At 40.1% G+C, this 15745-nt stretch overlaps 1 protein-coding gene across 4 annotated transcripts in view; it reads left to right on the top strand.

Annotated features, from left to right (window-relative positions):
- Nucleotides 1–9788, top strand: part of NREP (neuronal regeneration related protein) — a 29342-nt gene extending 19554 nt beyond the window's left edge. For 3 of the 4 annotated variants that reach the window (XM_082455863.1, XM_082455864.1, XM_082455862.1), the window contains exons 4-5: nt 3685–3762; nt 8040–9788. In XM_082455863.1, coding sequence (XP_082311989.1) covers nt 3685–3762; nt 8040–8165 — 204 coding nt within the window. In that variant the 3' untranslated portion in view covers nt 8166–9788. The remainder of the gene's footprint in view (nt 1–3684; nt 3763–8039) is intronic. The other variant, XR_014261923.1, reaches the window with a different exon arrangement.
- The last annotated feature ends 5957 nt before the right edge of the window (nt 9789–15745 follow it).

The following is a 15745-nucleotide window of genomic DNA, read 5'->3' as shown; positions in this document are numbered from 1 at the left end:
GTGTTGTTACTATTGTGGCCACTGAGAGCTGTAGCGAGATCTGGCCGAGGAGGCGACTCCCCCCACAGAGTTCATTACATCCTTACCCCTCAGCCTTCTGTCTTCCTTGGCTTGCATCTGGCAGCCATCACATACCCTCCCAGATCCCTTGCTGCCACCCTTATTTCCTCTGTTGACAGCACTAGTGGATGTCTTGCTAAATGTTGGTTTTGTTTGTTTTTTTAAATCTGTTGATGGATATTCCAAGCGCTATTACAGTTGACATAACCGATACATTTTTTTAAATTGCACTTAAAACACACTGTGTTAGTTTCCTAGGGCTGTCAGAACAGAGTACCACAGACTAGGTGGCTTAAACAACAGAAATTTATTTTCTCACAATTCTGGAGTCTCGAGATCTGAGGTCAAGGTGTCAGCAGGCTTGGTTTCTTCTGAGGCCTCTCACCTTGGCTTGTAGATGGCTGTCTTCTCCCCGTGTCTTCACATGGTCTTCCCTCTGTGTAGACGTGTCCTGATTTCCTCCTCTTGTAGGTACACCAGTCATAATGGATTAGGGCCCACCCATATGACCGCATTTTAACTTAATTACCTCTTTATTACCCTATCTCCAAATACAGTTACATTCTGAAGTATTGGGGGTTAGGACTTCACCGTATGGATTTTGGGAGGAACACAGTTCAGCCCATAGCACATGCTTTAAAATGATCTTTTAGAGGATCTATCGCCCCTGCTGTTTGCCTCCCCTGCCCCTTGATTTGAGCTCTTAAGAGTCAGGAACTCTATTTCTCTTCTTGTCATATCCAGAGTCTAACTGTGTGCAGCACACTGCGGGTATTTCACAAACTCACGGTGAACGCCCGCGTGGACAAAGGTATTCTGAGTTATCTGAGAGTAAGGATAATGATTGTCATTGATGTTTTTCCTCTTAAGTCTTTCATGTTAGAGGCTTCAAAACACCACAGGTATAGGAATGAACAAAGCAGTAATGTAGGTAGCATATATTTCTAATAATCTGCCACCTTTTCCCAAAACCAAAAAATAAAAGTTTAACTATTCCCCTTTAGATTCTGTGTCCAGGGATATACTGAGTTCTTAGAGACCAGCCAGACAGGTGTTAAGAATGTAATTGAGATTCTTATATGTCCCTGCCATTTTTGGCTTAAAATTCTGACTCAGAAGGAGACTAGATGAATTTACCACAAGGCCAAAGTGACATTTATTTTTCCTAACGTATACACTGATTACTTTATGATTCACACACAAAAAAATGCCTAATTAGAATGCCCTTGGTCAATCTGTAGCTAAATTAATATGTTTCAAAAGAACAAATTTGAAGTAGGGAAGGAAGTTTCCTTAGTCACGGATTTGCTGGCAGATACTCATTGGCATACAGTCACTGGCTGTTTTTCTTTGAAAAAGGAAAGTTCTCGGAAAAAAACTTGTAATAAGTATTGTAACAGTAAGTATAATAATTTCTGAGGGGTAAGCTGGTTTTCCCTAAAGATCAGACTTGGGTGGCTTCAGTATTCATGTTTTGGACCTAGAAGTTAAATACTAACGTAGTGTCATTTTGTTAAAGTAGAATACCATAAAAAAGCATAAGAAAACAGATACAACATTTACTTGATTTTGCTTTTCATTGCATCCATGTGCCTACTATGTTTCTACATGTATCAGTGTTTTTGGTTTACAATAGAATATTATTTCTTGCTAATACATGTCATGTTTTTAATAATACTTAAAGCATGCCTTGAAAAGCAGTAGTATAGAGATGTCATCGTCTTTTATCTATTTATATTAAGTGAATTTACAGTAGATCCCAATTTGAGATAGCCTATAATTTCCCAAAGTGGGATTCTGTGTGCTGTGACTTTCTTTTAAGCCTTAAACAAAGCTTGTGCATCTAAGATTGCAGTTTTGTTTTTTTCACCCATTCCTGGTTCAGGGGAATGTCAGTGGTGTCTGTTTGTCCCAAACAAGGCAGATGGTGGCGTTCTCCTAGAAGGAGCTGAGCAGAGGAGGGAAAGCTGAGCAAGAGGAAGGAGTTTGGGGTTGGGGGAACCAAATGGCCCAGAAAGCAGACCCAGTCCAAAGTCAGAAAACAGGCCCAGTTCTTGCAGCATGAGCTCTCAAATATTTAAGACCTAAATGTGTGTGGTGGCTGTGGACTGGTGTAATTTTGAAAGAGGTGGTAGGCAATTTGCATTCTGGGATAATTCGAGGACATCAGGATGGCAGAAAGGACCCAGCTTTAGAACCTGGGAGCCCGGCTTGAGTTTGAGTCCTATCCTACACTGTGTGACTTTGGGCAAGTCATGTGACCTTTCTGAGTTTCAGTTTCCTCTTCTCTGGAATGATAAGACCTATTTACAACCTACCTTCAGGATAAACTAGGTAATGCATGCAAAATTGCTTTGTACAGTGGGATGTGCCATAAATGTCCCTGGGGTTGAGCAAAGATAGTTTCTGTTAGACTCTCCCACAAAACCAGCACAGCCATCACATTTTGTGCCTCAGACCCCCTGACCAAAGTGACTGATAGAGACATTGAAAACATTGCAGTCAGCCCGATGATTAGGCTATCACATCTAGTGCTTTCAGAAATAAACAAAAAAAGACATATAAGTCTGTTAACCAATTAATGAGGTGTAATTCTTAATATTATTTATTAAATGTGAAGCTTATTTACAGCATCTAGAGAATCAGATCTGGAGGGAATCTTACCTAATTTTCTCCCCTCCCTTCAAGCAGGGCTGTATCAAATGTAAATTAGCCCTGACAGATGGTTGTTGGATTCGGTTTCTAAATTTCTTAAAGAAGATTTCACAGTTTTCCTCTCTAAATTCTTTTAGTAATTTAACAATTCTTATGCCAAGTTCTTCCTTACAGCTGACCTAAATCTGTAGTTGTAATTTAAGTCCTTATCCCCCTACTCCTGCCTTTACCAGCGATGGAGAACAGCTGCTCAGCAACCTTCTTAGGATGGTCATAACCCTTTTTAATATTGAAAGAAGAGTTGCTCAGTGGGACTCACTCTCTCCACCTCGTCCCACCCCTGCCCCACCCCCCATATGCAACAGGTAGTGTCCTCTGAATCATTCATGGCGATGCCACCAGTCCCCTGCCCTGCCCCTCTCTGAGACACTTGGCTACTTTCAGGCAGCTGGGCAGAGTGTGTTGTCAGCGGACGTGTGGATCTGGGGAGGATACAGGCTGCTTCTTCCTTTCCTCCATATGCTTTGTGCATAATTGAGCCTTCTAATAAATGAATCAGGATTTAACAGTGTTTGGTGGGTACATGACACATTTATCTCATAAACATGGAGTTTTGCAAGGATACTTATCACAGGTTGCTTTGAATATTAGGCCTCCCCAGTGCCTTAGTTTGCTCAGGCAGTAAGCCATGAAGCTACCACTTTGCATGCTAAAAGATAGCACTGACTGATATCTCTGCTCTGTTGGACTTGGTCTTGGAAGACATTGAGCTAAAACTCTCCTGAGTGCAGTGTACATTCAGAAGCACACTGACAGTCTGAAAGAGCGGTCGGGCTTCCCCAACACTCTAAGTTGCAATTGGCAAATAAATGACCATTGAGGAGAATTGAGCTCATTAAGCTGTTCCCAAGTGGTTTCAGAGTGGATGCAGTTTTTAATCTGAATGTGTGTGCTTTTATGTCTCTCTAGGTTTATTACCCAGAGCTTTCTGTCTGGGTCAGTCAAGAACCATTTCCAAACAAGGAAATGGAGGGAAGGCTTCCTAAGGTAAGATCTCTAGCTGACATTTTGTTAAGGTTTTTTGTTTTTGGTTTTTTGGTTTTTTTCCATTTAGAAACAATTTTTTTTTCAAAACCCAATTATTTCTAATTTTAATACTCATTATTATCTACTATAATAATCCATTAACCTGATACTATTATGACCTTGGAAATAACATATACTACAAAAAGAAAAAGAATATCCTAAAGTCCTATGACTCTTACAGTTCATACTATCTTTCTTTCTTGACAAGTCCAAAGTCCAAAGCAAATTTTCATTTAAGAATCATGGAACCAATTTGTCAAATGTACCTTTTACAGGTTTTTAATTTGTTTGTTCCATTCCTGGGTGGATAAACTCAAATATGAAGATATCTAACTAAAAGATATCTTAAAAGTATAAGATGGTGACAGTTTTGTCTGGTAATAATACCTGACTACCTGATAAGATTACCCATGAAACAAAAGAGAAAGAATATAAAAAAGCTGTTATATTTTTTCTTCTAACTTTTAGCCTAAAAATATTTTCTATAAACATGCTTTCATTGTTCAGACATCTTAAGGCATGACAATTCTCTGCCTTAAGAAAATTTGTAAAATTTAGATTTTAGCAGCATTTCAAAACAGCAACAACAACAACAAAAACATTTACCAGTTTTTACTGTAGATACCTTTGGACTTTGCCTGTTAGGATAAAAAAATCAATTTGACCTTAAGCAAGGAGGACTGTACTTTTTACCACTGACCTATTGATTTTGCAATTAAAAAAAAAATAGAGTCCATTGAAAATAAAATTTCCATTTTAAAATTTCTTAAGTGTAATTGACCAACGGAGAGGACTCCCCAGCTACTACTGTCATTTCAACTTTGGGAAACTATCTTACTTACCCTTAATGGTTTCAGCAATTTCCTATCTTTTATTAACAGGCAGACATTAGTTAAAGAGATTATGTCTACTGGCAGTTTGCACTGAAAGAAAACAATTCTAAATCACTTTTAATCTTTCAGAGAATTTCTGAAGGTCAAGGTCGAAATCATTGGCAGCAAAGTAGGTGAACCAAATGATTTGGGCCCTGCCTGACCTAGAGTTTTTCTGATCTTGTAGAGTTGGAGTGGAGGTGTGCTAAAATACTGGAGCTTTACTTAAAACACACCCACACCCCACCTCCTCAGCACGACCACACCACCGGGGGCGCCGTATAGTCTAGACATTCTTTACTGGGCCACCTCAAGGCATAATTCCCCTGAGTAGCTGAGGGGAAGATGTGATTATGGAAGAGAAGGGGGAGAGTATAGTCTTTTCGTTAGTTCCTGCCCCATTGAGGCCTCCAGAGGTCCTCTCTTTGATACTGGTGGCATCAACTAGAGGGGCAAGACTGGGCAAGTTCCTCAGTGAGGTCAGCAGTGCCTCCCTTTCCTCTTGGAAGGCCAGTCTGTGTCCTAGGCCTTGCCTGCATTGAGGTATGCTCCAAGGGGGCTGGCATAGTGGATCCTGGAATTCAGGTCTTCGGTTATTTTGAGTTCTTTCCTCTCTAAATATATGAATAGTATTTTAAGCATAATATATTTGTCCTTTTTCTAGCTGTTGCCTTCTGGAAAAGCACGTCTTTGCATAATCATATGAAAAACAATCTTGGCTTACTTGGCCCAAAGCACATTATTGAGTAACTGGGGGATTCATGTACTAACAGTCATCAGCAGAGAGGGCCATCCAACCTAAGGTACATCAGCGAAGGGACGTCTAGGAGCACATCCCCTCCTCCCGCCTTCTGGATTACTCAAGTTCCTCAGTCCTGTAGGGACCATTATATGGTGGATGATAGAGGAAGATATGACACTGTGTGTATGAATTCTTGCAAGGCCTTACTTGTGGGGAGTAAGACATCTTTGTGTCTCCTCTTCAAAATACGTCCTCCCCTTGCTGCAGAAGCTTGAAATTCCTTTAATGGGGGCAGAAATATCTTTTTTTTTGTTAATGAAGGACAGGAGGTAGGGACTGAAATCTAGTAAATTCCAGCCTCCAAAGGGAGGATGCACAGAACTTTATCTCCCCAGGAGCTCCCCAGGGTGCCTCTTAGCAGAACTCCCTGCATGGTTTACCACCACTGCCTTGTTATCTTCCAGTTATTCAGGTGGCTCCCATACAGCAAGTTAATTAAGGGCAGGCTGGAGGGACTGCTTTTGTCTCTGTTGACTTAAAATCTAATAGAGTGCTCAATCCATATAGTAGGCACGCAAAACATGAATAATGAAGGGAAGACACGTGTGAACATGTTGGGGCCTTGAAAGAGAAAAAAATAATAAACATGATAAATTCAAATCTGAAATAATCTCCTTCACATTTTTTTTCCTGAAAGGACTTCTTTCCCAATTACCCAGATCCCACCCAGCTCTTTATTTCATTTTGTTGTATATTTCTTTATGGAGATAAGAGATTAGTAAAACTGTGACTTATATAAGGACCAACTGATGTTCTATATATTCACTTCACAGTAAGTCTGAAGGAGGCAGTGTTAAGGCCAGCCATGCAAAGAGTATAGCTGTTGAGTGAAATGTGTTATGAACTTTTGATTTCCCTTCCTAGGCCTATGACAGTTAACAGCCATTGAATTCTTCATTTGTCCAAAACTTAAGCTTGTCATATCCTGAACCATGATGCTAACTGGTTGATAGGGGGGGAGAAACAGACATTAAAGACATCAGGATTACAGTGGATTTCTTTTTTTAAGTAGTGGGATTGCATGCCAAAATTTCAAGACTGAAATTATTTTCACAAGTGAAGGAAACTGCCCAATACAGTGCTTTTGGATATTTATCTAGATCCTTAAGTGTGTGTAGATGATGAATTATATTTTAATTTAATTTTCTGGTTTGGTCCTGTTGGTATTTAATGATACCAAAACAACCTCTAAATCACAAACTAAGACTGGAGCATTAAAGTACGTACTGAGTGGATTTCATATACATTCTAAAAATGTTACATGCTCTCAAAGTCTGAGATTTTTCAAAAATATTTAGGTATAACAGATGTTTAATATGGGAACCCTATACAGTAAATAAGACTTCTTAAAGTTGAATTATCTGCTGCATTTAGTTCACTCTGGCGGCTGCTGAAAACATTTATTTGGTTTCAAGTTGCTTGGAAGTCCCTGACTTCTGAATTAAAAAAATTCGAATAAAGTAATTTGCAGATCACAAAGCAAGATTATCACTTTAACCCAAGTACTTATATCCAGTCAAATTGGCTTATTATAACTATCCTGTTAGAACATGTGACCTGAACAAAAAGGAAAAGAAAAAAAAACAGATCTTTTAAAACCATAGTGGATAATTTTTTTTAAGACAACTCTAGTAATTGTTAGGCTAAAAGAGACTCTTGTCAAAATGTTCACTGTATTCATTTCTGAATGAGGCATAAAATCTAGTTGTGATAAGACCTTTTTTTTGCATCATCTTTTGGGCAAATGGGCTTCATTGTCCTGTCCTCTTGCTGTTTGGTTGTGATGGGGAGCTTCTCCCCGTGGGTACTCAAAGGATCATCAGTCACAGTGCGTTTGGATTCTCCTAGTCAGAAACACGAAACCCTCACTCATCAGGATCGTGAGGAGAGACTGGAAAAGCCCCTGTCAGTCCAATCTAGCTGAATCTCACTCTCTTCTGGCCTTGGTTTCCCACTAGTCTCCTCTTTTCTGCAGCCGCTGCCTTCCCACCCCCAGCCCACATGATTTCCCTCCCAAACACTCCCCTGCCTTTGGTACCCACTTCTGGTTCTTACTGTAAGGCCCATAGGGACTGTCCCAGTTGCTTCTAGAATAAACTGTACCTAAATTACATTTGTGCAGTTGTGGTATGCTTTAAATATTTTTATTACGTATTAGAAAATAAGTATCCCTTCCCACCACGGCCACTGAACTCTTTTTAAAAAAAGTGTTAACACTCCTAGGAACACCTCTCACCCAGTCTTCTGTCGGGGGTCCTATCGGATCCTGGAAACTGTCTTCAGGAACCTGACTCTGGGCAATGCTGTCTCCTACGTGGCTGGGCCCAGCCATCAGGGATGCGCTTGATGCCACTGCAGCCATGGCGGCTAGTGTTTAATTACTTCATGCCCCGACAGACCTAATATTTACATTCAGGTGAACTGTGTTTAATACGTAAACTCTGCAAAAACACCAGGAGTTCGGGGATAAAAGGCGGGAGAGAGAAGCAAAAGTTTTCAAATGGTTTTAGGAGCGTGACTCAGTGTGTCTCTTTTCTGTGTGTGTCTGTCTGTGTGCTCTTCAGGGAAGACTTCCTGTCCCAAAGGAAGTGAGCCGCAAGAAGGATGGCCAGACCGAGGCTGCCTCCCTGCATCCACTTGGCAGCAATGAGCTCCACTCCCCGGGAATCAGTTACCTCCTCTCTTTTTAATCACCTCCATTTGTATTACACATGGTGTATGGGTATTGATGAGGTCATGGTATCATATATGGGATTTTTTTCTGTGTAAATCATCAAGTATAAGAAGAAACTATGGGACTCTGAGCCTTGCTTTAGAGAATTTACAGTGGACAAATAGGTATCATCAAACCAGTTTTTAATCATTCTGACTCAAGTGAAAACGCTCAGAATTTCACACTGTGAATCCACGTTTACAACCCTTACAGGTGGGCCTTCAGGCCTGGTTTGCTACGACGATGTCTTCCACAACTCAAACCCCCTCTGCTCTCACACAACCGGTCCACTTCTGCCTTTTCACTCACACAGCTCCCGACTGCTTCTTGCAGAGGCTGAGAGTCCCCATTTTTTTTTTTTTTTTCATTTAGATGTAACAAGCCTAGTAGTTTATGTTCATCAATTGTCTGTATATCTCTATATTTTATCCATGTACTCTTTCGATGTATAGAAGTAGTTTGAAACTCATTGTTTCCTTGTGGTAAGTGACCGAGATGCTGCCACAGGACCTGAGACACTGATGAATGGTGCTATTTTGGACTTTCAACATGCTCCTTGGCAAGGTAGCTCTGATGGAGTTATTTTTTATTTTCATGTTCTAAGAAGGTGTTGGTACTCTGTTTCCCCGAATGTTGTTCTCTAGACTGGATTGACTTGTTCTCCTTGTGTCTTCAGTGTGGCTTTCTTCTTCAGCATTGTAGGTTGAGTGAGTGCCACCACAGAGCGGGAGAGACCCACGTCTCATGGGCTGGCACTCCTGGACACGCAGTCACTGTAGCGGGAGCAATCACAAAACTGTAATTTCCTCACCAAATCTCTTCCTTTCCATAGCCTCGCCTGCCTCACTTAGAGAACGAAAAGCAATAATTTGACAGGCGTTTTTAGGTGTCTCTTTTGGTTCTTTTCGTTTGAAAGAATATTTGGGGAAAAAAGGGCAAACTTTTTTTTTTTTTTTTAAACAAGTGCCCTCTGAAAAAAATCTAAAAAACTGACATCTCAGTAGGAACATGAAAATTATACCTTTCCCAAAAATTAGGTTGGAAAAAAATGTTTTTACAAATTTTTTTTTAAAGGCAGAGCACTCTTTTTCGGCAGTTCTGATAAGCAAGGTGTAGATTTTACATTTTTGTCCTTGCTCCCAATGAAATGGATAAACAAAAATACAATCAGACAATACCATCCACTCATGGAATGTTGTTGTGTTAGCCAGTCTGAAAGCCCACCTTAATTTTTATATAACTGTCTTTTAGCTCTTCCTTTGACAGGGCAGGCTTTGTTCTGAACTGTCCCGCTTCTGACTGTTACACATCAACCGACGCATGCACTGCACTTCTTCGTTCTCTTCTTGCTCCCCCATTGGCCTGAGTTTCCTGTGCATTTCCCCCCTCCCTCCTTTGTTAGAATAGGTATATCCGCTGTGTAAATAGAGCAAGAAAACAGTATTCTGCATCTGTGGCATTTCCGTAGAGTTGCAGTTGTGTACTGCTGAATATGCAGGCTTTTGTAACAATGTGATCTTTACTGATGCACTCACAACAAGTACCCAATGTATTTTAGCTATTTTAGTAGTATTCAATAAATATGCAAGCTGTATGGTAACTGGCTTCGCTCGTCATTGGAAAGGCCTACTTTTGAATGCTTTCACTTGTTCATGTTAATTCATGTGCTCTCAGAGCCCCAAAAGTAGACCCAAGGACAAATATCAAAAGAGATAGAATCAGCTCTGCCTTTCATGCATTTTCCCTTCTGAGGGTTTTATGAGATTAGGGGCTAGGCAGTGGCTCATTAGGATGGTATTTGCAGAGCTGCCTCTGGGTACAAAGGAGAATTAAACCGAGACCCTTTTATTTCTATATTTTTCTCTTTCAGGGCACTCCCACGCCCCTCAAAACATTCTTTCTTACCCCTTGCCATAAAGACCTACTCTGTGGTATTCTTTACCCATTTCAAAAGATACCTGACCTTGCTGCTTCATGGAATATTTACACACACACACAAAAGTGCACAAATGTATAAGACAAAAGGCTTTATCCACTTGTAAGTGGATAAAAATTTGAGATAGGATTTTAAATCATGAATTCATATATAGCCAGCTACCTGGAATCTAGCAAATGATAAGCTAACATCACAGCTGGGAGGAGTTACATCTTGCCTTCTTGCCCTGGTTAAACTGGAACAGGAAAGGTGATGAGGCCAGGCCAGGAGGACGGTAGGCTGGGTTGCTTTATGCCCCTCTGTGTTAATCTATTGCCACCTAGCAAATTACAACCACACTTGACATCTTGGAACGACAAAATTTGCTTGTCTCACAGATTCCTTTGGTCAGGAATTCAGGAGCAGTTGAGCTGGTGTTTATGGCACAGGATCTGTCCTGGGTTTGCAGTCAAGAGGTGAGCAGGCTGCAGTCATCTGAAGGCTTAACCAGGGCTGGAGAATCTGCTCCCAGTATGGCTTGCTCACATGGCTCTTGGCAGGAGAACTCAGTTCCCCCATGCATGGGCTTCTCCACAGGGCCACTTAAGTGTCCTTATGACCTCTGGCTGCCCCTGCAGTGAGTAATTCAAGAGAGAGCTGGGAGCAAGCCATAATGCCTGTGACCTATTCTCAGAATCACTATCATCCATCATATTCTATTCATTAGAAGCAAGGCACTAAGTATAGCTCACATTCACAGGGAGGGAATTAAGCTCTACCTCCTGAGGGGAGGAGTATCAAAGAATTTGTGGACACATTGGAAAACCAGCACACCATCTGAAGTTAAAGCCTCAGGGTAATTGTAGGCCAGAGGCTGGAAGTGAGAACAGCTGAGAGCAGACCTATAGCTATTTCTTTGATTGAAGAAGTTTTTACAGTCCTTGGAGCTCCAGAGACTGAAGGCAAATGAGGAGAGCATCCAGGAACTATAATACTATTTACTAATCCAAGTGCTATTAGCCCTGAAAGGAATATTTAGAAAATGTTAATGGAAGCTGTAAAAACAGGGAAGCTGAAATAAATGATGTTTAAAAGTCCATCCAACTAAATGGCTTGGGTTTGATGATGACAACTCCCTCAGTCCCCATGAAGCTTGAAATACTAGATAATTGACCATGCACTTCACTCTAAACTTGCAGGACCCACGTGTGAATCAGCTACGACTCGTTCAGGGTTAATAAACTGCTGAAGCGGAGCTGGAGCTAAGAAACTGGAGCAGTAGCTGGAGTCAGAGCGGGAGACCCAAACTTTAGTTAAAGACTGCTTTGTTCTCTCTCTAGAGGTAAAAATATCACCCAGGTGCCTTTGGGCGGACAGAGATTGGTAACTAACAACCGCAGACCGGATATGACCTGTAGACTTGTTCTCTTTGGCCTGCAGTGTGTTTTATAAAAATGTTGATTTAATTGCCAACATTTACAAATCGGAAGATTTTCACATGAAAATTCAGGTTTTTGGCTTCCCTTGAAAAATGGGAGCTGAGTAGCAGCCTCCATCTCTGGTGAGGCCTGGCCCCTCCATTGTCCAGTCTCACACCGCTAATCTCAGACCCCGTCTGGTTTGTTCGTTTACATCACCTGCCTCCCTCTGTTGGCCTGTGAGTTTGCAACATGAAACTTCTAGTTTCAAAAGATGATGATGTGCTTATTTGCACCAACAAAGAGCCAGGAGATCTTCTACTTTCTGTTTGATAGCTGGAGCGCGTGCATGTCTGTGAACACCAGACTGGAAACAGGCTCCTCATTACTGGTCCCCAAACAGGGGCTGCTGCAGTTCCCTCTGCACCTCCGGGCCCTCTTTTCAACTTTTCAGTTACTCTCCTCCAGTGACTGAGATCCCCAGGCTAAAACGTCTTGGACTGGGTTAGGTTAGGCTACATACGGGTCTGATAAATGCAGGGTTTTCAAGCCGGGGTATGTGTAACTCAGAGTATGTGAAGTCTTTCCAGGGAGTACATACATGCTCATGGATAGTTTTAAGGAACTCATTTCTAGACCCTCTATGCAAACTAGACGCGTTCCTAAGACTGTTCTGCTGAGAATGAGTCTGTATTCACAATAGTCCTCTCTCCACATTATATAAAAAAAGATACAGGTCTCATACATCCCAACTCTTAATATAACAAATTGCCCTTAATATGACACAAAAACCCCAGATGTGGCAAACAAAGAGAAAGGTTCCTTTAATGATTAATCATAAATCCATAGTGCTTTGGGCTTTCCCTTCTTATACACACAAACTGATAGATTAGAAAACACAGAAGTGAGGTGTTTGGACTCATTTGGATTTTCAGAATTCAGATAATACTGGTAAAGTGGAGTGATGGAAATAATGACAACTTTTATTTAATGCTTTTTCCTCTTTCTCCTCCTGACTCTTGTCAAAGAATGCCTTGCACTTGAGGGAGAGTCCTGAGTGAAGCAAAGAGAAAATCAGTAGGAGACATCAACTACCCAAAATGGCTTGTTCATGTAATTGTAAGCAATTTTTTCCCACTATTCTCCATACTTATCCCTAGGATATTTCTTACCTGGGAGGAAAGTAACTTAGAACAGCTAAAGCAGTATAGGTTTGCAATGCTGATTATTTTCAATGTAATTAGGATGCCTTTTGAAAATACTCAATTTTTACACAATAAAATGGATAAAACTCAAGAATAAAAAATTTTCATATGGATTGTTTCAGACGTGATGTGCATTAGTTAATAAAATTATCAAAAACCTGTGGTATCAAAACAGCATGAAATATTTGTTTCAATTATAGTCAATTCTCATCATATTCTGTCTTATAAAATGTTTAATATCTTTTTCATAACAACAAAAAATATTACGTGCTGCTAGACTGATTAGCAGCCTAGAACCTTTCTATTATTTGTGGTGTTTCTGATTTTTACACTAGTTCTTATTTAGTGTAAAAATTTAGTTCTTATTTAGCTGCTGACTGACTTCTCCAAAGTCAGTCAGCAGCATTCAGTAACCTCACACAATTTTACTAGAGATACATCATGCCTTTCATCATTCTTCTTACTTGATTAAGAAAGTGTATGGATCATTTTGTTTTTATAACTTATTTAAACATGCAATAATTAATTATATTAGCTCTATATCATTTTCATTCTGATTGGTTTTAGTGATCAGTTTCACAAGATATGCTTTTAATTCTCATTGATTTTTATAATAATCCACAAAATAGCTATTTGAATTGAAAAATGAAGTCAAAGTTTTTTTTCTGACAGAAAGTGAATCTGATTTGACTAATTGGGTTAACAGTGAAGACTGGCTCTGCCAATGCGGTTTGTGATGGACATGTTCCGTAAATGGGCTGAATCTGCAACTCCAAGGTAACAGTAATATGGTTAAGGGAAGAAATAAGATCAAAATATTTTATCCAAAAGCATTATTTTGGCAAAAGTATAATGAAATTAGTAATATATCTGGTTTTCCTTTCATTTCTGAAGACATGGGATTTAAAAAGGTGGGTCTAGGTGAAAGCGTTACAGCATAATTAACAATCATTTGGTAAATCGTAGCAAAGATCTTTCTTCCCAGAAATTGAGAAAGTGAATTAGATTCTAATGACGAGAAGAAATCTCTTTGCAAGTCAGGGTGCCTTCCAATTCGTTGCTTATAAGAAAAATGCAGAAGGACCTAATCAAGTTATCAGGTGACAGAAGATTAGAAATATTTTTTGATAATAGATCATTATATGAATTTTGGCATATAACATGGAAGGAGATCAAAGAGTTGAATTACACTGCTATAATAAAACACTTTCAATTTCTACAGTTCATAGCTTAAAAACAAACACACAAAAGAAATAGAATTGATGACAACCCCTGTCTCATTTTAGCAATAAGTAATATTCATTCACGGATACTAGAACTAACTGAAAAAATTCATCGTCTCATTGAGGTGCATTTTCATTATAATTTCAATTTTTGTGTTTAATAATTAATATAATATATGCATGTAGTTTTAATTAGTAGTGAATTGCTATTAATGCTCATTCATCCACGCAGATTTTTTTAATGCTTACAGTTTTATGGTCACAGAAGATAAAATTTACATCCATTTTTTTATTGCAGATAAATGTGATAGGGTGATCCATATTTATTAACATAAGATTCTTAGAGGGAACTGGAATAAAAATTTAAGTTCATGAAAGAAAAAGTCAAATTTCTGCAAGTTAAAGAATTGTTTGTTTTTAAAAATAAAATTATGGATTATCAATTGCACGGTGTTTGGATTTTATTGTATACATTTATGAAAGAAATTCAACTTTTATGTCAAAACAGAAACAGTTACAATGTACTCCAAATTATAACCTTTGAAAGTATTTAAATTTACGATGAGAAACTTTACTATTAACTTAAAAATTGCATGACGGAAATACTCTATTAAGATTCTCTTTTTTTAGAACAAAAATGTTGTTAAGATCTCTGAGCTAGATAACCACTTATCCACTGGGCTTTGAGGAACTCACTCTTGGCCAGAAATACTTCTCACCCAGCCCCAGTGCCTGAATTCCCCCATTATTCTTCTGAATGAAGGAGCCTTGAAGTTTGCTGGCCATGAACTTAGTGCACTGCAGGGAACCAGACTCCCAGGGAACACAGCAGGAATGAATTTTGATGGGGAAGGGGAAGAAAGATCCAGACTACCTTCCAGTAGATGGTCCACCGAGGCCCTACTGCACAGGGAAACGGCAGGAGGAAGATCTCAGAGATCGGTCTTCCTGGGCTGCAAATTCAGTAAGTCGGTAATTCTTCTCAGAGCCTTTACTTCATTTCCTTACAAGGTCAAATCTCTTTAGTGCTAATCCTTTTCTTCCAAATTCTTTTAGACACTTCGTTATAGCTCTATCTAGCATATCCAAAAGGCGGGGATGGTGGTCAGTGGTCACAGGAGAAGGGGGCCCAGGTCAGTGAGAGGTGGGGTTATACAGCCGGCTCCCAATCCTTGAGTCCGTGGGACCCCAGCACTGCTGGAGAAAAGCCCATAGAGCGGCAGGCAGCTTGGGCATCAGGGCAGAAAAAGGGGGTCGTCTTCTTTTATTGTGTGTGTGTCCATTAGGCTTACCTCTGAGCATAACTACATAGAAATAATGTGAAATTGATCTATTCCCTCTCACAATACACAGTGCCATTAACACATAGCTTAGCTATTTCACTGAGAGACCCATGCAGCTAGCGTGAAAGCCTCATGGAATAGAGAATCTTAAGAATGCATTAATTTGCTGATCCTTCAAGTCGGGCAGCTTTAATTATTAGTTGGAACCTTTCTGAGCCTAACGCTCGTATTACTTTCCACCCACCCTTTGGTCCTAGCTGAGTTCTCAGAGCTACAGAGATTAAGTGGGCTCTTTCTTCCACACAACAGCCTTTTTCTCCTCCAGGCAGAACTGCCTCAGTTCCTTTAGCCAGTTCCCCTGTGATCTGTTTTCTGGAGATTTCAACCCCCTATTGCCCTTTTACAAGAACCCTTGTTTGTGGCTGACCCAGCTCCTTTTTAAAAATGATCGCCGAGGTCTGGGAAGGATCAAGGGCGGAGGCTTACACCAGGGACCCGTTATATGGCTCGCTG

This window comes from Balaenoptera physalus (genome assembly GCF_965194825.1).
Source record: "Balaenoptera physalus genome assembly, chromosome: 3".
In the NCBI taxonomy this organism is placed as follows: domain Eukaryota; kingdom Metazoa; phylum Chordata; class Mammalia; order Artiodactyla; family Balaenopteridae; genus Balaenoptera; species Balaenoptera physalus.
This window is presented reverse-complemented; position numbering and strand designations above follow the sequence as displayed.